Source organism: Vicia villosa, linkage group LG4, assembly GCF_029867415.1.
Source record: "Vicia villosa cultivar HV-30 ecotype Madison, WI linkage group LG4, Vvil1.0, whole genome shotgun sequence".
NCBI lineage: Eukaryota > Viridiplantae > Streptophyta > Magnoliopsida > Fabales > Fabaceae > Vicia > Vicia villosa.
Window position 1 is genome coordinate 156,421,186 of NC_081183.1, and position 26,140 is coordinate 156,447,325.

The following is a 26,140-nucleotide window of genomic DNA, read 5'->3' on the forward strand; positions in this document are numbered from 1 at the left end:
AAGATCTATAAATTTAAACATAATGTACTGATATTTTAAGGATCAACTAATATTGTTGTCCATCATTCAGTTGGAACATGATACCCAGTAAAAATAAAATAATTGTTGCCGTTGTCCATCATAAGTGAAGTAACATGACAAGGCAAGCCAAGATAAAATAAAACAGCCAGCATAAATTACAATTATAGTGATGCAGTGACACTTCACAGTTCACACCAGAGAATAGCATCATCTTTACACCAGAGAATAGCATCATCTTTACACCAGACATTATTGCAGTGATGCTTCACACCAAAACCTGAAAAATTACCACAATTATTTAAGGAACCAGTAATTCAAATAACTGATAGGATAGCATGTGAGGAAAAAATAAATTGTTTTTCTTTTATTTATTTATGAAGAAATAGATTTCTTCTTTTTTTACTTAAAGAAACATATACAAATGGTGAAAAAAACTTGATAGTTTAAGGAATTGAATAAAAAACGGATATGAACAAGCATAATATAGATATCCTTTCAATTTAAAAATCAAATAACCAAAATAGAGTTTAAAAGTAAAATAGATATATTAAAAATAAATTTTTATAACCAGGTTTAGAAATATGGTTTGGATTTGGTTTACTAAAATAATAAAACCTGATATGTTGAACAGGCCTACAAGAAATGCTTATGCACTATAATGATAAGATACATACTGGCGGGTCAAGCAATTGGTTACTATCAGGTAACAATGTTTTAGAATTAATAAGAGATTTTCAACATACAGAGGTGATTCAACTTTTCAAAGTAACTTACCTAAGAATCTTCGTCACCATTTTTATGATATCTTCTTCCTTACAAGAGGTTATGAAATTTACTGACAACAAAATAATACTAAAGTCAGTTCATATGGTTGTATGAATAGGGTTATAGAAAACTAAAACCTAAAAAACTGTATATTTAAACCTAGATTCACTCACCCAATGCAACAACTGGGAACTCCCATTTCTGTTTAGGGACTGTCATTAAGTATGATACAACCTGCAAAAGTAAATCACAAATCTCCAATATCAAAAGCTTATATGACATTATTTGGAATATGAAAAAAACATAAGAGATATTAAACAAATGTAAGAGATAAAGAAGAGAAAATACCTCTTAAAACTGTGAAGTTAATCTCAGTTGACCATAACTCCTAAGCTTCATAACAACACACCTTTTAACATGTAAATCAAGGAACAAAACCAGGTGATAAGTAAAATTTCTGTAAGAGACCGAATCGTGAAGAAGAGAAAAAACAACTTAGGGGAGAAAAAACAACCTAATAGTTTTCTTTTAAAAAAAAATCAAATTTAACACAAGAAACTAACCTCTTCTTTAACTTCTTTTTCTCTTCAAAAAGCTTCTACTCTTCTGTGGGTGGATTTGGGATCAGTGAATGAAACTCAACTTGTCTAACTCTGTCACCCCTGTAAATCCAAGTCAAAAAAAAGAAAAGAAAACAACTCAGTCAAGAACAAATTAATATTGCAGGGAAGGATACCAAAAGCAAATCTCAGACTTGCAATATAGATCTAGATCTAGAAATATTAAATACAACTTCAAGAATAATAACCAGTAGAAACCAACTCAACTATTAACTAGAAAAATGATACGTATCGCAACACCCACAAGGAAGGCAAGAAAATCAATATGAAGAACAACAAGTATGAAGAAGATAGAAGCAACGATCTGCAATCTGACAAGAGTAATAGTAAAACTATCAAAAGAGTTAAAGAGAAATCATGACTATCATAAGGGAAAAGGTAAGATGAGTTATATACCTGAAGAAGATCACTTCGATAATCAGATAGAAAACCATAGAAACTCTCAAAATATCTGCTAGCAACCTTCTTTCCGTTCACAAATATAACTTCTAAAATTAATTGTGATATGTTTCTGGAATTTGGATGTTAGGGTTTGATCTTTTTCTAGACAAAGAGAGTAGAGATGAGAGATGAAGAGAGATTGATCATTTTCTGGACGAAGAGAGTAACGGTGAGCATGGTTTTTTCACAGATTTGAGCGATATTGTTGGACTGATGAGAGAAGGAAGGGGCGGTGGCTACACAAAAGAAGAAAAATGAGGGAGAGAAGATAGTGTTGCCTCCTCCTCAAACCCTAATGTTAATTAATAATAATTATAATAATAAAATATAAATTGGACTCGGTCGGGTCCGGTCACCGAGGGGCCCAACATTATCATCCGAACCGAACCGGAATAAACCACCAAAAACCGAGTCAATCACCCGTTTGACCCATTCATCCGATATAAACCGAACCGAAGTGTTTAATTAGGTTCGGACCGGTCGGATATTTTCGGTTCGATAACTTTTGTCCACCCCTATAAAATACCCCCAAAATATGAGGTGGCGGACAATGACAAAAGGTTAAAATGGTGTTTTCTAGAACATCTAATTTTTTAATATTATTATTATTATAGATCAATAATAGTAAATTTTCGTATATAAAAATATTTAGATCAATAATAGATTTTTTTCCCATATATAAAAATAACACCGTTTATAAAAATACTTGGATCAAATATATTTTACCCCGTACACAAATATTATTTTTTGTAGTCATCATTTATAAAAATATTTAGATTAAAAATAGAATCTGACTTTGTCCCATAACAAACATTTGACACATAATTGTTGGAAATTTTCTTAATTAATCAAAAACTTTATTAATCCATACTCAATTCAAGATGAAAAATAAAGCGGAAGCGTACCTTTAGGATCCATGGAGTTTCAATGAGAAGATGATGATCTTGATAGAGTAATGACCTTCCAATTGTAGATTCCTTAATTCCTTAGTTCATTTTCCAATGGGATAAGAGAATAAATATTTTATAATATTTTCTAGTGTCTACAATTGGGGACCATAACCTCTTATTTATATGAATCTTATGCCCTTTCATGAAGGGTCATGTTTATTCATGTTTAAACTTTCATGCCCTTTCATAAAGGGTCGTGACTATTCAAGCTTTCCTATTTTAATTTTACCCATCACAAAATAAAATAAGACTTTTGGTATCTACACAATATTTTTCATGATGATTATATCCTTAGCCATAAATATTATATTAATAGATCACTTTAACTTGGCTAATTAAATAATGATCCTAACACATTAATTAATTTATTACATGTATGACCCAAAATAATATTCTAACAATAATTAGACTAATAAGTAATAACATATATTTTAGAAACTAATTTATTTTTGAATTAAAAAAAGAGAATAATAATCATGCACAAAAAGTGTATAATTATTTTATACATGCAAAAAGTAAATTTTGGACATAATACCCAAAAAAATAGTACAATTTAGTTGTAAAAGTACAATTTAGAACCAAAAGTACAATTTAGTTGTAAAAAGTAAATTTTGGACTTAAAATACCCCAAAAATACTGAAGTGGCGGACAATAACAAAAAGTTAAAATAGTGTTTTCTAGAATATTTTATTTTCTTATATTATAGATTGAATACTTGGTAAAACTTTATCATTAATATCTCCTTTACCTAAAAGCACGACTTAGGAAAGTCAAATAAATTACACATTTGACAAAATGTTATTTTAATTGCTACTAACGCACACGGATTCTCTTCTGCTGTTTACATGCTGCCATCCATACTGCCTCTTATCCAACAGCTAAAAAGATTTTAAGAAAGAAAATAAAAACAACAAAACAATATTGAATAAATATCAATGGTGGAGATTGGAGCAGAACTTAGTGCAAGAGAGAAACAAAAGGAGAGGATCCAAATCCGCTACTAACTAAGACTCTAGTATTTCAATGTTGTAGACTTTTAAGTTTTTGGGAATACTTTTTACAGAAATATTCGAATCGTGTTTTTTTAGAATTTGATTTTTATTTTCAAACTAGTAAGAGACGGAGCACGCATAATTTAATTATGATATGTAAATAATTAAAAAAATATTTAGTAATTTAGAATCTTCAAATAATAATCATAATAATCATGAAATAAAAAAATTACAACAAAATATATGTCAATATGATAATACATGAATGTGTCTTAATTTCATAACACTTAGATAGTATCAAATACAAATGTAAAATTTTAGATATAAATGCAAAATTTGAAATGGAGAAAAAAATTAATATTTAAAAAAAGATTTTGTCTTTTAAATTAAAATAATGATTGATTAAACTAAAATAAATATTGTCTTGTTAGTGACCCGTGAGATAAATATATTTTTAATGTTATTAAAATTAAAAAATACATTATTCTTTCATGCAATTGAGATGGTATAAAATTATTTAAATATAAATAAATTTGAAATGAATTAACTAATTATACAAAGAAAAAAATTGACTCTTGAGACAAAAAGAAAATAAAAAGAATTTTAACATTTGAAAAAATAAATTAAAAATTAAAAATATGATTTTTAGGAAATATTCGAATTATGTTTTCCAAGAATTTTATTTTTATTTTCAAAATTATATTTTTTTTGAAACTTTGTATTTAGAGAAATGAAAATTTCAAAAACTAATACATTTTATTTTTTTTTCAAAAACTATTACATCCTGATTATTTTAAATTTTAAAAAGGAGAATTGTCTCAAAAAATGTATATTATTATTTATCTAAAATTAATGATATATTTATAAAATAAAATTGTTTCAAAATAATTTATCTATTTATTATTAATTTTGTTTCAATTTTAACATTTAATTAAAACAAGAAAAAAATATACAAGGTCAATCAACAACATATATCCAATCAAGTCATATTTAAATTTTAAAAATACTTTAATAATTTTTTATATTTTTATTGGACAACACTTTAAAACTATTTTAATCTTTACTTGCTTTTCAAAAAAAAAAAAAATTGGGTGGGTTACATATGTCTTCGTTCTAATGGAGAAGTATTTGGATACTCGTTGAATTCGTACTGCAAGAATTTGGATTGGAAGTGTCAAGTACAACATGTTTAGCTTGAAAATGAAGCATTGTATTTCTTGTACTTTCTGCTTCTAACTAACTACTCCATAAAATATCAATTCCATTTTTAATACAATAATACCATCACTTTAAGGTTCAGAGTTTCTTTTAAATACTTAAAATATTTTTTTAAAAAAAACAAAAATAAAACACTATTTATTTTGTATTTATTTAACTTTTTAAATTCATTTAATAAATATTATATTTAGATTATATAAAGACTAATTACATCATTTATTTCATTAATATAAAAAATTAAAATTTACTTATAAATAAGAAATTAATAAATAACTTTAAATTAAACTGGCCAGGTATATTTACTCCCTCCGTCTCATAATAAGTGTCTCATTTACACTTTTTTTGTCTCAAAATAAATGTCTATTTAGAATACCAATACAACATTTATTATTTTTTTTTACTACTATACCCATATATATTAACTTTCACGTTTTTCAACTGCTCCACTACCTATGATAAATAAGGGTACTTTAGTAAACAATACTAATTTTTTTTTATTAAAACCAACCCATCTAATAATTTTCTTAAGAACCGCGCAAAACTCAAATAAGACACTTATTATGAGACGGAGGGAGTACTTTTTTTAAATATTAAATGTATTAAAAATAAGAGAAAACAGGTGATGCACTGACAGTGTAAAAAAGTTTTACACCGTCAATCAATCACAATCATAAATCAGGATAAATCAAACTGTAATTTATAAAAAAATTATATAACATGACAAAATAATTTGTTTCTATTGGATGACAGTGTAAAATTTTTTTACACGGCTAATGGCTAATGCACTACCTTTCATCTTTAAAAATAAAATAATATTCTTTGAAATGAAAAAAAAATTAATCTAAAATAAAAAAAATTGTAATGGAATAAGTCCCGATGATATATTCTGTTGGCGAATCCACTCACCTTCTCTATAAAGCCACTTTTCCCATTACCCCCAACCATTCTCATTTCATAACCACCCAATTTTCAATACATTCTTCTTCTTTTCTCCACTTTCTTTCATAACCATGTCTTCTCAGGTACTTAACCTTTTTTACTTCTATCTTCCTCTTGTGCTTCATCATTCTCATTCTTGTTTTGTTTTTTCTTCTCTTCTTGAATTGTGATTAAGTTGATGAGTTTCTGACTTTTCAAGATATGAGGATCAATTTCTCACTACTTTTTTTTTATGATTTGTTTACTTACTGGCCTTTTGTTTATGATGATATGCATGATACATATTTAATTGTTATTGCATGCAAGAAATTCCTTACTGGAACTTCAAATCTAATACCAAGAAACCAAGAAACCAAGAATGATTTTTTCTCTGATTCTCTCAATCTTCCATTTTTGAATGAAATGGATGAATCTGTGGATTTATAGTTCTTATAAGATTATAGTTAATAGAATATGATTTCTCAATCCTATGCTCTTTCTATATGAATTTTCACAATTTGATTGCAGACTGTTGTCCTCAAAGTAGCAATGTCCTGCCAAGGCTGTTCTGGAGCAGTGAAAAGGGTTTTGGAAAAACTGCCAGGTAATTTTAATTCCTAAATCAAACTATATCTGCTTATCAGATCCAATTAATAACTGTTTAAATTTAATATGTTAACCTATTTTTTTTCTGTCTATTTTGTTGATCAAATGCGCTACTGTATTATACTTTACACAAAATTTAATTACTAATTTTTTTTTTTGCTTTTCAATGCATGTCTTCTATTTGCAATCCAAACAATATTTTTGAATATTGTATCCAAATAATAGTAATTGATGATATTTGCAGGGGTTGAATCATTTGACATTGATATGAAGGAACAAAAGGTGACTGTGAAAGGAAACGTAAAGGCAGAGGAAGTTTATGAGACTGTCTCCAAAACTGGAAAGAAGACTGCATTCTGGGTGGAGCCAGAAAACAAGCCCACAGAAACTGCTGCAACAACTGAGGCTGAACCTGTTAACAAGCCTTCAGAAGATGCAACTGTTCTCTCTGTTGAGCCTGAGAACAAGCCTTCAGAAACTGCAGCAGTTGTTTCTTCTGAGGCTGAGAACAAGCCTGCAGAAACTGCCACTATTGCTGCTTAAGACACTTTTGGTTCTATTTCTATTAAGAAAGAATTAGTCTGTTTTCATTTTTAAATACAGTTTGATTGTTATCTGAAATATATTCAGTGTTACTATGTGTTATGATTGTGATCCATAAGTTACAAGTACTTTCTTAGTTTTTACTTGTGATGATACTTTTGTTGACTTGTGCGCTCTAAATTACAAGTTAATTAGTCCTTATTCCTATTTACTCATTTTGTTGCATCTTCCTTTCCTTTATGTTCTTACTGTCCTTTATATGGCATACTCAACTTTGATTAATTAGGTAATAAGCGCAATTGAGTATCTTCTAAGCAACCAATTGCCTAGGATAATCTTTTAAACCTTGAACAGCAAATTCAATCAAACAGTTTTAAGACCTTGAACAGTAAACTCAATCAAAGAGCTTAGTCTGCATTTTAATCCAATTCAATAATGTGCATTTCCATTCCAAATCAACGCATTATCATCCAATGATTTTTGGTTTCGGCAATAGATTTGATATTTTGAACCTATAAATTAAGGGTTACAAAATAGATTGTATCGATATGAATGGTGAGGTGTCCTAAAATACGTATTTCATATAATATTCAAAATTATAATTACATTACATAGCTAAAGTAGTCTTACTTGGTAAACCATTTGTTTGATTCATTGAAGGAATGTATGGTGTATTTATCAATATACTATCTTATTTTTCTTTATTAAGATTCACCGAAGGAATGTATGTTGTAGTTATCAATATGCTATCTTATTTTTCTTTAATGAAATGGAAGTCAATCTCAATGTATTACAATTTGCTATTTACAATTTAATAGTTACACCACTCTTCCTCAAGTTAGTGAATAATCTCAGTGTGTGTTTGTTTTTGCGGTGAAAAAAATTAATTTTGAGAGAATTGATTTTGTAGAATTAATTTTAGTTAAAATTGAGTTTAATAAAAAGTGATTTATGTTTGGATATATTCAGAACAAAAGTGATTTGTATGAAACATGTTGTTTGGATATTTTCATCAAAATTGCTTTTGGATGTGTAAATGACAAAAATGACACACAACAAAAGATGATGAGAGTTATTGATATTCAATTTAAGGGCAAAAAAGAAAAACTGAAAAAGGGAGAATTGATTTCAAAAAGCTAGGAATTGTAGCTTCATGAAAAATCAATTCTGAACCAGAAAAAGCACGGTGGCGGCAGACTATTTGAGAATGTCAAACACTTCAGAATTGATTTTAAGGGTCCGGAATTGACTCTGATGCTTTCTACCGGGTAACCAAACATAGATTCAATGTATTACAATTTGCTATTTACAATTTAATGGTTACACCACTCTCCCTCAAGTTAGTGAATGAATATTAATAATTACAAGTAAGCTGATTGAAAAACCGCTCTATTGGTAAACTCTTTATTAACATTTTTGGTAGCATATACTTTAAAGGAATGTTGTTGCAGTTATCAATCTGCTATTTTATTTTTCTTTGATGAAATGTCAGTCAATTTCAATGTATTTCGTCCTGTCATGCTGGACAAATTATGTATGATATTAATGACTGATTTTTATTTCAAACAAATTCACGAAGAATTCACATTAAATCTTCAAGTTTATTAACACTTGTTTTATCCACAACAATTCAAAAATTCCCCGTGCCATAGTTCTAAATTATGCTTCAACGCTTAATCGAGCAACTACACCTTGTTTCTTACTTCTCAACACAACAAAGTTACCACAAAAGAATATACAATAGCTTGAAGTAGGTCTCCTATCCCTTACTGAACGCGCATAATTAACATTAGTGTAAGCTTTAATACTTAAATTTTCACCTCTTTTAAACAATATCTTTCTCCGTTGAGAAGCTTTGAGATATTGTAGAACACTCTCTACAACTAGCAAGTGTCTCTCCCTTGGATCATACATAATATATGTTGTGTAATCCTTAACTTTAATTATTGTTTATAATTATATTTTTTATCTTTTAAATTGAAGAGGAAAGAGGTCCAAAGAAAGAACTAAAGGTGCACATGGAAGTAAGCTCAAAGAATGAGTTTCAGTATATCTCCTTGCATTAGTTCAGAGTTAGTTGAAAAGTGCTAGTTTATCTTGATTCTAGAGAACCAGTGTGGCTAGGAATGGCCAAAATTTACTATCCGCATTCGCGGAGAGATGACATCCAGAGACAATGTTTCTTGTCTGCTACACCTTTCGATCATGGGTGATTTCGGGGACCATATAGAGGTAATGAATGAAGGTGTTATTGATCTTGTTGTTGAGCTTTTGGGAGTGACATTAGGAGGAAATATTACAGGTTCATGCTTGCAAGGGTCCATATTATAAGATAGAGTATATCTACGATTTATTCGTGTGTTATCGAGGTGCTAATTGATTGGACTTTGTTGTCAGAGCCTTCATGATGATGTTGGTTAGTTACACTATTTTTGCTTACAAGAGTTTTACTCTTGTAGAGGCTATATATTTGCGAATATTAAGGAACTTGTCTACTTCTGTTAGATATAAATGGGGGCATCTGCACTGGTCACATTATATCGATAGCTGGGATATGCTTCCATGTTTACCTGCAAGCAGCACGAGTAATATGCCACAATTCTAGAAGTATTTATTTTTTATTTAATTTCTTTAATTTTATTTACAATTATTTCATTATATTTATTTTAATAGATAATATTTGTTGTAACATTGTTAGATTCACGAGTACTTTTTTATTGTTTGCAAGAAAGGAGAGTCTCAATTGATGAGTAGTGATAGAGGACTTCCACGAACAATGAGATGAAAATATAAGCAAGGATCAAAGAATCTTGATGAGATTAGGAGTGTGTTGGATGACTTGCGACATCCTTATCTCATATGGCGTCAATTCGAGAGTCTAGACAAACTAGACCATTTGATGATATATGTTTGTATAAGAGGGTTTGAAATGGGGTGTCATAGTGGTTTTGTACTTGTCTGACAAGTGTAAACGTCAGCTTGGATTTAGAAAATATATACTTCCTCCGCCTATTGATTCCACCACACTCGATGTTGACGTTGAGTGGATTGGATATCTTTCTCATGTTCTCGACTTAGTTCGTTTGACATGTGTGCCCGACATGCCACATGATGTTAACCATGGATAAATATAGTGGTATTATAGGGTTTCACATCCTTGGTTGGTACCACCCCCTTAGGATGAGCAGAGAGTAGTGTTGGTTCTTGTCTATGATGAATGACGTCAGCTATTAGGAGGTGCTGAGGACGACCCTGAGTTTGTAGAGATATTTCGAAAATTAGGATATGCTCAAGGTGATCCATTACCATGAATTTTATTTTTGGTATTAAAGAGGGTCGAAGCCCGAAAAAACAGAAAAAACTACACGGAAACAACTCTAGCGGTCGAAAGACCTCTAGCGTCCTCATTTAGGAGGCGAAGTAAACTAGTAGGAGGAGAAACGAAACAGGTAAAATCCTCCCGAGAACTGCAACCAATATCTGCCATTGCATCCGCACACCAATTAGTTTCCTTGAAAGTATGAGAAACAATCACATTCTCAAACTTATCCATTGGTCTCCGAATTTGGGAAATCATTGTCAAACTTTCTCGAATATTAGAACTTCCTTTTTCGATAGCATGGACCACCAGCATAGAGTCCACATTAATTTCAATGTTTCCAATTCCCATGGAAACAACAAGTTTAACTCCTTCAACCCCCCCCCCCCCCCCCAAAGTTCAGCCAAGAAGATACTACAATCACCAAGATACTTGGCAAATCCTCTAAACCAAGTTCCATTTTCATCCCTGATCAACCCTCCACACCCAGCAAGATTATTATTTTTACAAGCTCTATCAACATTAAGCTTAAACGAATTTTCTACCAAAGGCTCCCAAGCAATCCATTTTGTCAGCTTATATCTATCCATAGCAATAGAGTTGACTCTAGCAGCCTCTATATATTCCTTAACCTTTTGACTCACATATTCACCTGGATCTAATGGTCTAAGGAAGGATTCAACACGCTCCTCTTTGTTTCGCCAATTCTAGAGAAAATAGCACCCTATAACCCACCAACAATTCCATTCCACCCCTATTATCAATTTCTTGTTGAGGTTGAAACGGATCCAGCCATCAAAAGCCAGTTGGTGAAATTTATCAGTAGCATCCACAGGAGCAATTGTACACCAAAGTTGTGTGGCTCTCGAACAGTCGTGGAAAACATGTAACATATTTTCACAAACATTACCACATAAACTAAGTTGTGTGAAATTTACCATTACCATGATTAATGTATTGTCATTTGATATTTATGTAATACTATTTTGAGATTGATGTGTTATTTTGATATTTATGTTAGTTTTACTTTGAGTCAATAGCATTTAATGTAATACAACGTACTATTTTAAGCTAACAATATTTGATACTACAGGTGTAAGTTGTTACCAATGTTGTAAATGCCCCGAAAATCCTAACATCCAAGATGTTGCTTTCTAGAAATGTCATTTCTTCCAATCCAATGTGACTTCTGGCAACACAAATTCTTGCTTTATTTTTACCTGGCCGTCAAAATTAATAATAATAATAATAATAATAATAATAATAATAATAATAATAATAATAATAATAATGTGTCCGTTAGACATGCTCTTTTTTTCTGCACTTTAGTGCCATACGCGACAAAGATTTAAGTCTGCATTCTATAATATGTCCGCTTTATTATGCTCCATTTTTAGCAGGGCGGGATATGTCTGTTTGCCACCCCTAGTACTTAGGCGAGGGGTAAAAAGAAAATAGTGTCAAAGGAAATGATACTAAGCCTTATGAATAGGTTTTTGATTCTTATTAGCGAGTACAGTCATTTTCACAAGTTCAACGGATCCGTTATGTTCCTTTGACAGCGAGGCACTCCCTCAGAGCAGTTAGGTCCTCTCATCATATGTTTTCTAACATGTTTTGGTAGTTTTCTTAGTGGCCTCGGAGTAAGAAGCAACCTTTCCACAAATCACTTCTTCTTTTGGCTTATGATGGCCATGTAGAGTTTTCTTCCTCCCAATGGTTGGTCCAAACATTGGCAGTCTTGGCTTTTGGCAATTCTAACATTGTACCTTTTTTACCCTCTATTTTTAATAGTATTTATGAAGTATGAGGAGGTGCCAAGAGACAGACTGACACATGTTATACACAGATTCAAATACAACAACTTCATGCACAACCAATTGCAAATGAAGGGAAAATGCATCACAAATAAATTATTCAAGAAAATACTCATCAATCAATGTTGTTTAAGGTTGAATATATAGGTGCTAAAAAAATTATACAGTGCAGATTGATTAATTCGAGCACAAATCCAGAAAATATACTCATCAATCAGGGTTATCAATACTTTACAAAAGTGCATGTGTTGAACTCGTTGAGAGATTCTAAATAAGCTCATCATCACTCTTATGGATAAAAAAGATTTCAAGCCACACTTGGTCATGGTATTAGGCCAGTTGGGCTATACATTGTTATATTTCATCACTGAAGCTTCCTTCAATCATGGAATGAGTCCTTACGTGTATGTTACCTATCGCCATGTTGTCGCTGGGTTTGTCATGCTTCCTTTTGCATACTTTCTAGAAAGGTACATGCATACACATTGGATGCTACTGTCAAATATAGCACTTAAGACATTTGAATTAATCTAATGACAATTGTTTTTCTTGCAGAAATGTAAGACCAAAGCTGACATTTTCTCTTTTTATGGAGTTTTTTGTGCTTTCGATCTTAGGGTAAGGAGAAATGATAAACAAAATGCATCTTATTACACTGTATGTATATATACAAGTATGAAAACATAATTGGTATAAAATTGCAGGGTAAGTTTGACTCTGAACATGTACTTTGCAAGCTTGAAGTACACTTCTCCAACATTTATTTCTTCCGTGGTCAACTGCATAGCTTCCCTTACCTTCGTCATTGCAGTGGCTTTTGGGTTTGAGGTTCTTGATCTTCGAAATCCTCACGGTATAGCAAAAGTGCTTGGGACCTTCGTATCCTTAGCTGGTGTTATGATCATGACACTATATAAAGGACCTATTATGAGCAATTTGTGGCGTCCTCTAATTAATATTCAACCAAAAAGTGATGATTCTGTCGATGCGAGCGAGTTAAAGGGTTCACTTCTTACAGTTTCATGCTGCGTTACATGGTCTATATGGTTCATTATGCAGGTTCTTACCTTAACTCATCATTAGTTTCTGTAAGTTTAATGTAAACATTTTTTGTGGTTGGAAATTGTTACAAATCTAATATCTTGTTTGTAATTGGAAATTTCAGGCATCCACTCTAAGAAGATACCCTGCTCAGTTATCACTCACTACATGGATGTGTTTTATAGGAGCAGCACAATCAGCTGTTTTTACAGTGATAGCAGAACATAATAATCATACAGCATGGAATATAGGGCTCAACATTGACTTGTGCTCCACAATATATGGGGTTAAGTATAATAGTTATTTCATGAACAAGTATAACAAAATCTTGAATTCTAACTCTATCTATTATTAATGACAGGGAATTGTTGTTAGTGGTTTGTTGATGTACATTCAACTATGGTGCACTGAGAAAAAAGGACCTGTTTTTGTGACAATGTTTAACCCTCTTAGCACCATTTTTGTGGCAATTCTGTCATTCTCTGTTCTTGGTGAAAAACTTTATTTGGGCAGGTAACATACAATGACTCATATTTTTGTCTGCTATTTCTGTATAATTTTGATTATATTAATGAATGATTATATAATAAAAAAGAAATATAATTCTGAAATTCAATTCTCATAAAATTTTCAGCATCATAGGTTCATTTATTGTCATCATGGGTCTGTACTTGTTGCTGTGGGGGAAAGAAGGTGACAGAGAGATTGATTTCAAGACCAAAGGTAAATTGCAGTGCAATAGGGAAAATCCAGAATGCAGAATATAGTGAGTAAGTTTAGCTGGAAAGGTAGAGGCATACATCAAAGTGAGAGAATGGAAAAAAATTGTATATCATGAGGATTTGTCGGTTTATTCTGGCTATATACATTTTTGTGCAAAACCAAGGCTTCACAAAGCTCTTTTTCACCAATTTTACTTTAACAAGACAAAATTTCATAATAGTTATACTGTGTATAATTGAGTGTTCATGCCATTAAAATCATGACATTAAATCAGAATAGTTATACTGACCAAGTACAACCAGTAACAAAAATAAGTAAAATGCTAATAGAAGGTAAAAGAAAGGAGAATAGATAGCTAATCGCCACAAGTAGGGTGCTCGCGGTGCGGTTTGAGCGGTTTTGACGAAAAAAATCATCCGAACCGCAAGAGAAAAAATAGTGCGGTTTGGTTTGGTTCGGTTGACTTTTAAAAAAAATCCGAACCAAACCAAACCAAACTAATGCGGTTTGGTTTGGTTCGGTTGGTTCGGTTTTTTACAAATATTTTATTGAGCCATACATACACACACACACATATATATATATATATATATAATATATATATATATATATATATATATATATATATATATATATATATATATATATATATAGAGAGAGAGAGATAGAGGAGGGATCAAATTACACCCGAAGAGTTACACCACGAGTTACACTCGTTCAATAACTACATCTCGAAATAATATTTTTTAAATTCAACCGTTGGATTGAAACATAATATCATATAGATCATACCTATAAAGTTTGAGCTTAATCTATAATGATTTACTATATCATCAAGATATCCAAAGATTAACGTCAAAATGAGCTTTCATATAACGTTAATTTTGATGTTATTCAATGACATAGTAAATCATTATAGATTAAGCTCAAACTTTATAGGAATGATCTATATGATATTATGTTTCAATCCAACGGTTGAATTTAAAAAATATTATTTCGAGATATAATTATTGAACGAGTGTAACTCGTGGTGTAACTCTTCGGGTGTAATTTGATCCCTACTCATATATATATATATATATATATATATATATATATATATATATATATATATATATATATATATATATATATGACAACATAATTTTATATTTAGACATTCATACACTAACAAATAACAACAAAACTCGTCATATTTTGACAACAATTTTCCATGTAATATGTAAAAATTTAATTTGACAAAAGTGGAATATTAAACCTAAAATAATAGCATAAAACAACATAAAATTATTATAATGAAACAAGAAAATAGAAGAGACGAAAGATTAGTGAAGGTGAAAAAGAAAAAGAAAAAGTGTTGAGAGATTAGAGAAGAAGATGTGCGATAAAAATGAAACTGAAATACGGAACAAAAAGAAAGAATATAGGAGAGTAAAGATTATAGAAGAAGAGGGAAGATGTATGTGGCAAAGAAGGTGAAATAATGTTATTAGAGATTTGAGAAGATCGGGACTGAAATTATATGTGTAAGGATGAGAAAATTGTTCGTATTCATAAGGCTAATGTATAATAGGTTTAATTTTGGGTTGAATGTGAGTTAAGTAAAATTTAGGTTGTAACATAATGCGGTTTGATTCGGTTTGGTTCGGTTTACAAAATACAAACCGCAAACCGAACCGAACCGTGCGGTTTTGTTAAAAAATGACCCAAACTAATTCGAATCAAATGCGGTTTTTTGCGGTTTCGGTTTGGTTTGGTTTGGTTTGCGGTTTTCTATTGGGTTGGTTTGGTTTTGAGCACCCCTAGCCACAAGTATAGAATTATCAATAAGGCTATGCTAGAGAAAGCAAACTGAAGCTAGCCAACAAGAGGTATAATTCAGCTCTGTCTGTCACTCCTGCACATGGTGATTATAATCTTACTATACATGTGAATTGTATCTCAACTCAATGGATATGAATCTCTGATGTATGTGCATAAATCTCATCTCAGATATAGATTTATTATGATAAAATCCCTATTTAATATGATGAATCTCATTTCATTATGATAATCACTACCAAGCCATACTGTGTGCCAACTATATTTCTTGTCATTTGGTTTATTATGACTTGGAACTATTTTGAAAAAGTGGTGGAGGAGGTAGTATATTCAAGACTTCAAGTTGCATATGGAGGAGATAGTATGTTCCCTAGTCTCCACTGCAAGTACTACCACCTGGTCAGAAATCACTAGTTGCAGGAGAATGTACTTCAATATATTGGAGCAAAACTAAAAACAGGGCAGAAAGTGAAATCTCCACGACGTCGATTGGAGGTTCAAAGCATACCCGGGTGAGTGGACTCTATGGTAACAGAAGATAGTAATGGTGTGGTTAATGTAGGATGGGAAGGTAAAAGGTTAAAGGAGAAAGTAGTGAATGGTCGATGGGTTCTAGTCACTCACTTTTCTTTGGTGCTAGATAGGTAAAGGATGGTGATGGTCCTTCTCTTTATGATTTGGCTGTACTGAATGTTGGAGGTTGATGATGGATGGACTCTAGCTTCATGGAAGAGATTCCATGGTGGTTGCTAGAGGGGGACTCTGGCTTGTAGGTGGCTTTGTGTTTTTTAATGGTTGGTTGGCTAAGTTGTTCAGAGAGATATCAACTTCAAACTAATTTTGATAGAAAAGCTATCCTTTCTAAGAATCAATAATAAAAAAAGTAAGTTGGTCTAAGCTGCAGCATAAAAAACAGCTTCCTATGTTTCAAATAAGTAGAACAAACATATAGCATGCTATGGTCATGTGATAAGTTCAAAGAACATAATATAGTAGTTGATAATACCATATCAAAAGCATCCCAACATGTTTGGTTTACATATTTCTTGTAACTAGGATACTATCTAAAAGTTCAATAATTCACAAAAAGAGAGAAAGAAAATGCAGAGAAATAAGGAATGAATAAAACATCTGTAAGGCCCCACTTCAAAAGTTTTTAGAACACGATAAAATCAACTTTCATCTTCGTTCTTGAAGCTTGGCATCTTCTACTCTTTACAAACGACTGAGTCAGGAAATAGTTTATATTACTATTTGGCCTTTTTAGAGCCACCCTTCTTAGACTTTTGTGTTCCATGTTTTCTTTTGGAGGTAGCACTGTTAGCCACAGTAAAAGGGGAAGGCTGAGTTGGCACATGATGCCCAGGAACCATAGCAGGGAACCCAGCAGCAGGGATTCTGCAACATTAATACAATCAATATTTGTAAGCAAGTGATAATCTAGTTAACATGAACTCCATTAGAGAAGCGACGTTAATATGAGTCTGCAACATTAATATGATCAATATTACTAAACAAAAGATAGTCTAACTAACATGAACTCCATTAGAGCAGCTTCATTAAACTCTCTTTGAATGATGGCAACATTAGAATTGACATGTTAAAATGGTTTTCTATTTATTTAGCATGCATAAAGGGATTCTACTTTTTTCGAGTGTTTTGGAATATCCATGTTTTATATGTATTCTGCATAAGCACACATATCCAGATTACAACAAAAGAGGTAGAATTTCATGAAAAAGACCAACAAGTGGTTTTGTGAATTTTTATACATACAGCCCACAGTTTTTCCATTTAGACACAAAAGCCTAAACAGCATAGATATCAATCCGGATAGCAGCCGGCCTCAAAAATGCTACAGCGGGATGACCACTACTTTGAAATTACAATCCAGTATATATAACTATTACCACATATCTAAAACCTCAACAACTAGATGTGATCGACCAGTGATTACACTAGACGATTTGCATAAACTTATTTGTGAAAATGTTAGTCAGTGAAGATTAAGGTTATAGCTTGGAAAACTACTATAAAGCAAAAGAGTATTAGCAGAAGATGTATTCATTTGAAAATAAGCTAATTTTTTTAGGCCAAACAAAGACAGCATGAAATAGTGAAACCAAATCAATCAAGCAAAGTCACTGTCATCCTCCATATGGTTTTACTTCTACCTTTCAATTAGACTAGCCAAAAAAAGGCAAAGAAAATATGATTTGCAATTGCAAGGCTTACCCAACAAGAGCACGGCAGACTCCTGCATGGTCATGGAAGCACCAAACGCACCACGCGATTGCAAACACAGCCGCAAAGCGTGGTTCTCAGCATAACAGCACTGGAGCAAATGCTCCAGTCTTCTGCATTCCCCTTCAAAATACCTACTCTTTATCTCGAGGTTTTTCACATACATCTTCTTCCTCTCCCTTGATTTCACAGCAGCATCCCTGTTCCTCATCTGCCTGAAAATTGAATACCAAAAACATCTCTTCAGAACCCTAATCACCAAACTGGGACCATGAAATTGAAATCACCTGGGATTGTTTACCTTATTTGCTTCTTTGAAACGGGTTCATGAGGAACCACTTCGGGAGTTACTGGATCAACTCTGTCTTTATCGGAAGGAGTCAAAGCTTCCTCCGATTGAGGAAGCGGCTCAACATCAACATCAACGAGAATCTCGTCTAAAAACTTATCATATTCAGAGTCCGGCGACGCGGTTCCTTCTTCGTCGCCGAAATCTGTCATGAGAAAGTTCTCGATCTTCGATAGAGACGGATTTGGCGAGGGAGTGTCGGGGACGGAAACCGGAGGAGGATTAATTTCCTCCGGAAAAAAATCGGTGACGGGACATTCTGGTAAATGATCGAGGATATAATCCAAATCAAGTTGGTTTAATGATTCTTGTTGTTCTAGAACGTCCATGGAGAAAGAAGATGATGGTGGTGGTGATTGATTGAACGGGGTTAGTGAAGGTTATGCATAAATAAAGAAGAAGAAGAAAATAAAAAAAATAGTGAAAGCGGTTTATGAAGTTTGGATTTTATTTACGTTTTGACAAGTACGTTTTTTTAGTTGTCTTGGTGATTAAGGATTGAGAAAAAGTGAGGGAGAGGAAGGAAACGCGTAGATGAAGTCCTATGCCATCACTCGCCCAATGGGATTGCATATAGTGGAATTAATTTTACACGTGGCGTGGGGCAGTCCATCACAATTCACAACTTTTCATTTTTTTTATTTATTAAAAAGCCAAATATAGTATTTCTTTGGGTTTTTAATCCAAATTTGTTACCAATAATCTGTACCTAATTGACTAAATTGTTGTGTAGTTATACTCTTTCAATTTTATTATTTGTTTTTATGAGGAAATTATTAAATTTTGTTTATTTTTTATGATTTCGATATTTGATATTTTTTATAAAATTTTATATTATTTTAATTTAAGTTAAAATTAAAATTTTTTCATATCTTTTAATCATTTTAACTTAAAAACGTCAATTTTGGTCATTCAATTCTTCAAACAAATTTATGAATGTTCTTGTCATCAAAGATGCTCAACGTCAACTTAAGAGGACAATTATCATTAAGGTGGAATGATATTTGTTGAGTCATTTATTATTTTATTGTCTATTGTTCATGGGTTAAATTTAAAAAGCAAATTTAGAAAATTTAGGTCATTCTCATAAGAACAAGAACGAAGAAAGGGGGTGAATAAAAGTAGAATTGAAGAACGAAGTATGAAGCTTGAAGTGAGGGGACCAGCGTGATAACCTAATTATTTATCGAAACAAAACGAGGAAAACAAATACTCTAGTAAGTCTCATTTTCTTGCCCATCCTTGTCTAATTTAGGGTTTGCTAGATTCTCATGTTTTGTTCGTGTAGGATTTCTTCACATGTAGGTAAGATAGTGTTAGCTGAGGATTTTGACAGTGAAATGTTTTAAAAAGGAGTTGTGTACTTCGAAGAGGGATGGCTTTATAAGGCCGTTTTAAAGTTTATGTAAAAGATTAAAGTCTCTCCTAAGTTGAAGCAAGACGGAGGTTATAATATCCTCGAAAGCGAAAAATTGAAAATACTTAGAATATTTCGAGATATTTCTGAGAAGTATGTGTTGGCATAGTCACGTTGTTTCACGTTTTAAAGCTTTGAGCGCGAACGTTTCGAATTTTAAAATATTAGATTTGATTGGAAAGACGCGTGGAAACATCAGACAATCGTGACGCATGCAAGGAGACAACATGGCGTTCTATTAGCGTAAGACCGTTGGGGTCGAATTAGTATAAATAAGGATCTTAGTGGTATGATTCAAATGTGTTCATTTTGTTCAAATTACTAAAAAAATCACTCAAGTACCAAGCGAAAGAGAGAGAATTTCATTGAGAATGTACGTGTAACACCAATTGCATTTTTACATTCAGTCTCAGTTTTATAAATTTACTTCATTTACATATACTTTTCTTTTTCTTCTCGAATCTTGTCCTTTATTTCGTCCTTTATTTTGTCATTTATCATTACAATCGAAATCTTTTAAATTTTTTTACTAAAATTGTCTTTACAATTTGCGTTGCCTTTAAGTCTATTACACATTCCAAGTATACCTTTACAATATGAACTCAACCATAAAGACTATAAACTTTTAGACATATGTCCTAAGATCAATCTAGCTGATCCTGTAAGTAACGAGAATATATTTTATAATTTAGAAGACTAGCGGTTGTTTTACCAGAAATCACTGTAAACAGATAGATTAGGTGATAATCACGAGTCCAGATCCTTTGGAAGCACCCAAGTCAGTGTTCATGTTCAATCAATGCATCACCCACCACCCAAGAGAGATCCTTTAGAAGCACCAAACGCAACACGCATCCAAATTTGAGAACTGAAAGGGACCCCAAAAATTCCTTCAAAAACACGTAGGTGATTGAAACGAAGATATTATAACTTCAGCATTTCTGCCCTCAGGCTGCATGCTTGAGGGACTATGAACTGAAATAATTTTAGTTGAACTTTCCAAGAGACCAACCTAAGTTGCCCCCGAACAAAGATGCCATGAGAGGGTGCACCAGCTCCACGCGGCAAACATGTGAGCTTGCCCGCCACATCTTAACACTTTTGTGACATGAGTCACCCGGTTTATTCAAACCCCATATTATGGGTGACATACAGGGCCGTCTTTGAGGGCGTGCAAGGCAGGCTACCGCACAGGGCCTCTAAATTTTCATGGTTAAAATGTAACTAAATAGGACCTCATAAATTTTTGTCACTATTAAAATATGGTTAAATAGGGCCTCTAATTCTTTTATCATGATTGAATCATGACTAACCTACACAGGACCTTCAAAAACTTGAGACGACTCTAGTGACATATTATGCCAAAAATGAGGTCAAGCAACATATCTTATTGCTATTCCACAAAAATAACTGTTTATAATCATTTTGCAAAAATAAAAAAAAGTAATTAAAATAGAAATTTTATAAACATATTAGTACTATTTGTTTGATGTTACATATAAGAACAATTTAAAACGATTATAAGGATTTAAGGAGTCCAATAAAAATAATATAACTACTAACATTTTAGCTTGTATTTTTAACATAACTATTTTTGAATTTGACAAACTCCTTAATCAATGCTTTTACACCTGAGCTTAGTAAGATCTCTAAATAAATAACTAAATTGAATAAATAAATATTGTTGAAATAATTGTTTATCGCATTTCTTCCTCAACAAGCAAAAGTGGCACAAATAGAAATAGCATTGGCCACGTTTAAGAGAAAGCAAAGCATCAAAACTGAACAATATCGAGCGATCTTGTTGTGTTCACATTCACAGACTCGTTTCAATTCATTCATCACTTCACTTTACACTATTTCTATTTCCAATTTCAACAAATCCAATGTCGAACAAGCAATTCAACGTCCCTCCAGTAATTTTCCCCACATCCACAAACCAAAATCGTCCAACAGCGCCATTCCAGCCTCGCCCATCCACAAACCCAATCCCCTTCATGTCCTTCGAAATAGGCTCCGCAACAACCTCCTCCTTCCCTCCAGCTCCGACCACCAATTTCAATTTCGACCAAGAGCCACCTCTCTTAGAAGAGCTCGGAATCAACACTAAACAGATCTGGAACAAAACCACATCGCTCCTCAACCCACTCCGCATCAAAAACCTGGATCTCCACGAAGACGCCGACCTATCCGGACCGGTAATGCTCATAATGGCTTTCGGTCTTTTCCAGCTTCTGGCCGGGAAGATTCACTTCGGGATTATTCTCGGTTGGGTAACCGTTTCGGCCTTGTTTCTTTACGTTGTTTCTAACATGCTCGCGGGACGTAATGGAACGTTGGATCTTTATCGGTGTGTTAGTTTGATTGGTTATTGCATGTTGCCTATGGTTATTTTGTCTGCACTTTCATTGTTTCTTCCTCAGGGTGGGTTCTATATCTCTGTTATTGCTCTTTTTTTTGTTGCATGGTCTACCAAGGCTTGTACTATGTTGTTGGTACATGTGGCTAGGTGGGACCAACATCCTGGATTACTTGCGTATGTTTGTTTTCTTATTTATTCTTTGTTCTCGCTTCTTGTTGTCTTTTGAACTTCAACAACAGTTTCTGTATGTTATCATTCATTCATTAATGTACAGATTTTAACTACTGCTACTACTGTCTTGATTTTGAATGCAATCAATCCACTTTTTAGATAGTTGATTTTGAAGCAAAATAGTTCACTTGGTTACCGATAATCAAAGAAAAAGAAACATGCTTCCTAGAGCATTCAATAATCAGAGGATTGTTGGTTGGATTATATGCTTGTTCCGGTAAAATCCATTTGATTTGGGATATAAAATTTCATTTTAAATGGCGGAATATACTGGAAACTGAGTAGAGATATTGTTAATGTTGTTATTAAGTGCTGGCCTAGGAGAAATTGATGTTGTTTTAGTTGGAATTCCCTGAAGTAAAGAAAATGATTAGGAAAGAGTTTACAAGAGTAGTTAGTTTTGAGGTTATTCCTTCCACCAAAATTAAGAAAAAAAAGTTAGACCTTCTAAGAACTGATGCATAAGAATTTTTATTTTTTTTAAGCAAGATATATTAGATGGAGAACTAAGAGTTCTCAAAACCTGTTACACAAGCACGAGATAAACTCAACAAAAAGAAATTACAAACTAATTGATTCTACGAAAGACATTGAAACAACTATGTGGGTGCTACCTTGGGTTACCCAACTTTAACTTGGATCGCTCGATGTAAACTCGTGATTATCACCTAATCCGTCTTACTTACACGTGGCAAACAAGGTGCTCAGGCAAAGACCACACCACAGAGGAAGGAAATCGTCCCTCCAATTTAGGAGGAAGAACTGGTTCTCCAACGTACTCGTTGAGAAAGTTGGAGAAAATCGTTTTCTCTCTATTACACGTCGCAAGAAGCCATCTATTAATATCCCAACCCTAAGGGTTGAGCCATCATTCATTAATTTCATGTAATCAAAGTATAAGCATTATCTTGCGATCACGCACACGAGTAGGGTCATCATCCTCATTTTATTTCACAAGTACAATGGACGTCCACCGTTGGGCCACAATAAAACTAGCATATGGCACACTCACATCTGATTTTCAATCACCTCAATCATCCTCTTCGACATGGTGACACGAAGAGGCGCTACCATACCTAGCAGCATTGACAACATCAACCATGAGACCTTAGTAGAAATGTGAGTTGTTATGGACGAGTTGATATGCTCCAACAAAGCGGTTGTTGGAAAAATGACACCAAACACAAGATGAAGTGAATTGTATAGTTTAAAAAAACGTCCAGTTATAAAATATTTGATTTATAAAATGTTTAAATTAACTTTATAAATCAAACATAGATAAAGCAAAGGAATAAGTAAAATAAGGAAAATGAGAGAGATGAAGGGTTAGAAAAACGGCGAAAGGAAATAAATATCAGAAATATAATGAGATAGGGGAAACGAGAAAGCACTAGTGATTTATACAGGTTTAGTCTAACCACTTGGCATAATCCTATCCCAGAGAATTTCTTCATGAGAGTTTCCACTTTATGAAATTTATCTTTTCACATGTATGCCCACAATTTTTCTTACAACCAAGTAGAAGAATTTACACTGACTAATCTCCAAATCAAACACGAGATTTTACACTAGGCTAATCTCCGAATCGAACAGAGCTTTTACATCAAGCTGAGCTCATGAACCAAACAAAATATTTTAATTGGCTAATCTCACTAACCAACCAAGAGCTTTTCACACGCCAAGCTCTCAAACAAAAACTGTATCTTTGAAGAAGAAGAAGAAGAATATGTGGCACGAGTACAACCAGGATCAAATATTCTTTCCACTACTCTAAAAATATGGAAAAAGGACAATATTATTGTACCAATGTATTTTTTCTCATTTCATTCCCTCGTTTAGGGGTGTTCAAAACCAAAGCGGCCCAATAGAAAATCGCAAAATCAAACTGAAACCGCAAAAAATCGCATTTGATTCAGATGTGTTTCGGCCATTCTATAATAAAATCGCGCGGTTTGGTTCGGTTTGCGGTTTGTAATTTACAAACCTAACCAAACCTAACCAAACTACATTATGTTATAACCCAAACTTCACTTAGCCGACATCCAACCCAAACCTAAACCTATTATGTCTTAACCTTATGATTACAAATGATTTTCCCTTCCTCACACTTAAGGTTTCAGTTTAAGTCTTTTCAAATCTTTCCTAGCGGTATCGCGCCTTCTTCTCATCTTCTTTTCCAAGTACATATCACTTATTCTATTCTAGACTCCTATCTCTTATGTTTTTTTTTTTCTTTTTCATCATATTATTTTTATTATACCGTTCTCTCTTCCAATTATGTTTTAATGTTCCTCTTATTCTCTAATCTTTCCTCTCTTTTTCTCTTTCTTTTTCATCTTCTCTAATCTTTCACTTCTGTTTTTTTCTATTTCACTATAATGTTTTTGATATTGTTCTATGCTACAATTTTATATTTTTTATTCTATTTTTATCTAATCTTATTTTTGTATATTAAATAGAAAGTTGTTCTCCAAATATTATAAATTTCGTTGTTATTTGATAACGCATAAATGACTAAATACAAATTTATGTTGTCATCTATATGTGTATATGGCTCAATAATTTATAAAAAAAACGAACCAACCAAATCAATGCAAACCGCTTTGGTTTGGTTCAGTTTTATTTTTAAAAGCCAAGTGAATCAAACTGACTTGCATACTTTTTTCTCTTGTGGTTTGAATAATTTTTCACGTCAAAACCGCTCAAACCGCACCGCGAACATCCATACCCTCATCCAATACATGCTGCAAGTTCCACTCCTATGGTAGTATCAAGCACCTCCAATATTTTTTGTGGACATTCCAACTTCACCTTCTAACAGATGTATTTCATGCTAATATGAAGAATATTTGGAAGCTTAAAAAAAGTGACAATCAACAAGAGGATTGAGAGAAAATCATGAAGTGATTCACGCCAAGAGAAAAGGAGAAAATAGAAAGAAACACTTAGATCATTACATTTCAAATCATTTAAGTGTAATCTTTTGATCTTCCTTTTTGTAATCTGCTTATTGTAGATGCAAATCTGCAAACATGCAATATTTGTATTAAACTTTTGGTTAATTTCCTTGAGTGACTAAGTGTTGGTCAGAATACTCAAGAAGTCATTAACGGATAGTCTTTGAGTTATATTTGTTAGAACAAGATTTGTTCTTATCAATTATCTTAGTTTTGATGATAACAATAATATGAATTTTGCTTAAGATAACATGGTACTCTAATCCAATGCAATTTCCCTTTCAGGAAATATATATAAAGAGTACGCATAATTCAGCGCTCAGAAGTTGTATCTCAAATGGTTCAGCATGCAACATCAGAACATGGTCTGGCAAGACATCAGAAGATGGTCGAAGCAGAATCAGAACATGGGTCTATGGAAGCATCAGAAGAACATGAGATCAGAAGCACTGAAGATCAGAAGATGGTATCACGCTCAGAAGCACTTCAAGGTCAGAAGATCAGAAGATGCTATGCACCAAGCTGTTTTGACTCTGATGATATTCAAACGTCGTATTCACAAACATCAGATCAGAAGGAAGTACAGGTGGCAGACTACGCTGACTGACAAAAGGAACGTTAAAAGCTACTAAAGGCTACGTCAGTAGACACAGCGTGAACAAGGCTCGAGGTAGTTGACAAAAGCGTATAACATTAAGTGCAATGCTGTACGGAACACGCAAAGCATTAAATGCATTCAACGGTCATCTTCTCAACGCCTATAAATATGCAGTTCTGATGAGAAG

At 32.7% G+C, this 26,140-nt stretch overlaps 4 protein-coding genes and 1 long non-coding RNA gene across 6 annotated transcripts; 3 read left to right on the forward strand and 2 right to left on the reverse strand.

Annotated features, from left to right (window-relative positions):
- Positions 1–2,112, reverse strand: LOC131600050 (uncharacterized). The gene is made up of 6 exons (XR_009282983.1): positions 1,803–2,112; positions 1,350–1,448; positions 1,135–1,195; positions 960–1,020; positions 796–856; positions 1–298 (listed from the first exon to the last, which is right to left on the reverse strand). It is a non-coding gene; the product is annotated as an uncharacterized LOC131600050 (long non-coding RNA).
- A 3,766-nt stretch (positions 2,113–5,878) lies between these two features.
- Positions 5,879–7,285, forward strand: LOC131600051 (copper transport protein ATX1-like). The gene is made up of 3 exons (XM_058872282.1): positions 5,879–6,029; positions 6,454–6,529; positions 6,776–7,285. Exons 1-3 carry the CDS (start codon positions 6,018–6,020, stop codon positions 7,072–7,074), a joined length of 387 nt encoding a protein of 128 aa, XP_058728265.1. The 5' UTR covers positions 5,879–6,017; the 3' UTR covers positions 7,075–7,285.
- Positions 7,286–12,269: 4,984 nt separating this feature from the next.
- Positions 12,270–14,522, forward strand: LOC131600052 (WAT1-related protein At5g07050-like). The gene is made up of 6 exons (XM_058872283.1): positions 12,270–12,680; positions 12,766–12,828; positions 12,915–13,269; positions 13,376–13,537; positions 13,613–13,764; positions 13,886–14,522. The coding sequence occupies exons 1-6, from the start codon at positions 12,502–12,504 to the stop codon at positions 14,016–14,018; spliced, it is 1,044 nt and encodes a 347-aa protein (XP_058728266.1). The 5' UTR covers positions 12,270–12,501; the 3' UTR covers positions 14,019–14,522.
- A 2,243-nt stretch (positions 14,523–16,765) lies between these two features.
- Positions 16,766–18,868, reverse strand: LOC131595639 (bZIP transcription factor 50). 2 transcript variants are annotated; one of them, XM_058868048.1, is made up of 3 exons: positions 18,341–18,868; positions 18,036–18,254; positions 16,766–17,193 (listed from the first exon to the last, which is right to left on the reverse strand). In XM_058868048.1, the coding sequence occupies exons 1-3, from the start codon at positions 18,715–18,717 to the stop codon at positions 17,046–17,048; spliced, it is 744 nt and encodes a 247-aa protein (XP_058724031.1). In that variant the 5' UTR covers positions 18,718–18,868; the 3' UTR covers positions 16,766–17,045. The 2 variants fall into 2 exon arrangements, with proteins under 2 accessions (XP_058724031.1, XP_058724030.1); XM_058868047.1 differs by having other exon boundaries at positions 18,031–18,254; positions 18,341–18,865.
- A 2,674-nt stretch (positions 18,869–21,542) lies between these two features.
- Positions 21,543–22,500, forward strand: LOC131600054 (uncharacterized). The gene has a single exon (XM_058872284.1). It carries the CDS (start codon positions 21,692–21,694, stop codon positions 22,391–22,393), a length of 702 nt encoding a protein of 233 aa, XP_058728267.1. The 5' UTR covers positions 21,543–21,691; the 3' UTR covers positions 22,394–22,500.
- Positions 22,501–26,140: the final 3,640 nt, after the last annotated feature.

Bases quoted from the DNA above. Each gene is read 5' to 3' on its own strand.
- LOC131600051 (XM_058872282.1), top strand. The intron at 6,530-6,775 runs GTAATTTTAATT...TGATATTTGCAG, and splicing joins GGTTTTGGAAAAACTGCCAG to GGGTTGAATCATTTGACATT.
- LOC131600052 (XM_058872283.1), top strand. From the start codon at position 12,502: ATGGATAAAAAAGATTTCAAGCCACACTTGGTCATGGTATTAGGCCAG. The intron at 12,829-12,914 runs GTAAGGAGAAAT...ATAAAATTGCAG, and splicing joins TTTGTGCTTTCGATCTTAGG to GGTAAGTTTGACTCTGAACA. The intron at 13,765-13,885 runs GTAACATACAAT...TAAAATTTTCAG, and splicing joins GAAAAACTTTATTTGGGCAG to CATCATAGGTTCATTTATTG.
- LOC131595639 (XM_058868047.1), bottom strand. From the start codon at position 18,717: ATGGACGTTCTAGAACAACAAGAATCATTAAACCAACTTGATTTGGAT. The intron at 18,255-18,340 runs GTAAACAATCCC...TTCAATTTTCAG, and splicing joins GTTTCAAAGAAGCAAATAAG to GCAGATGAGGAACAGGGATG. The intron at 17,194-18,030 runs GTAAGCCTTGCA...TTAATGTTGCAG, and splicing joins GTCTGCCGTGCTCTTGTTGG to AATCCCTGCTGCTGGGTTCC.
- LOC131600054 (XM_058872284.1), top strand. From the start codon at position 21,692: ATGTCGAACAAGCAATTCAACGTCCCTCCAGTAATTTTCCCCACATCC.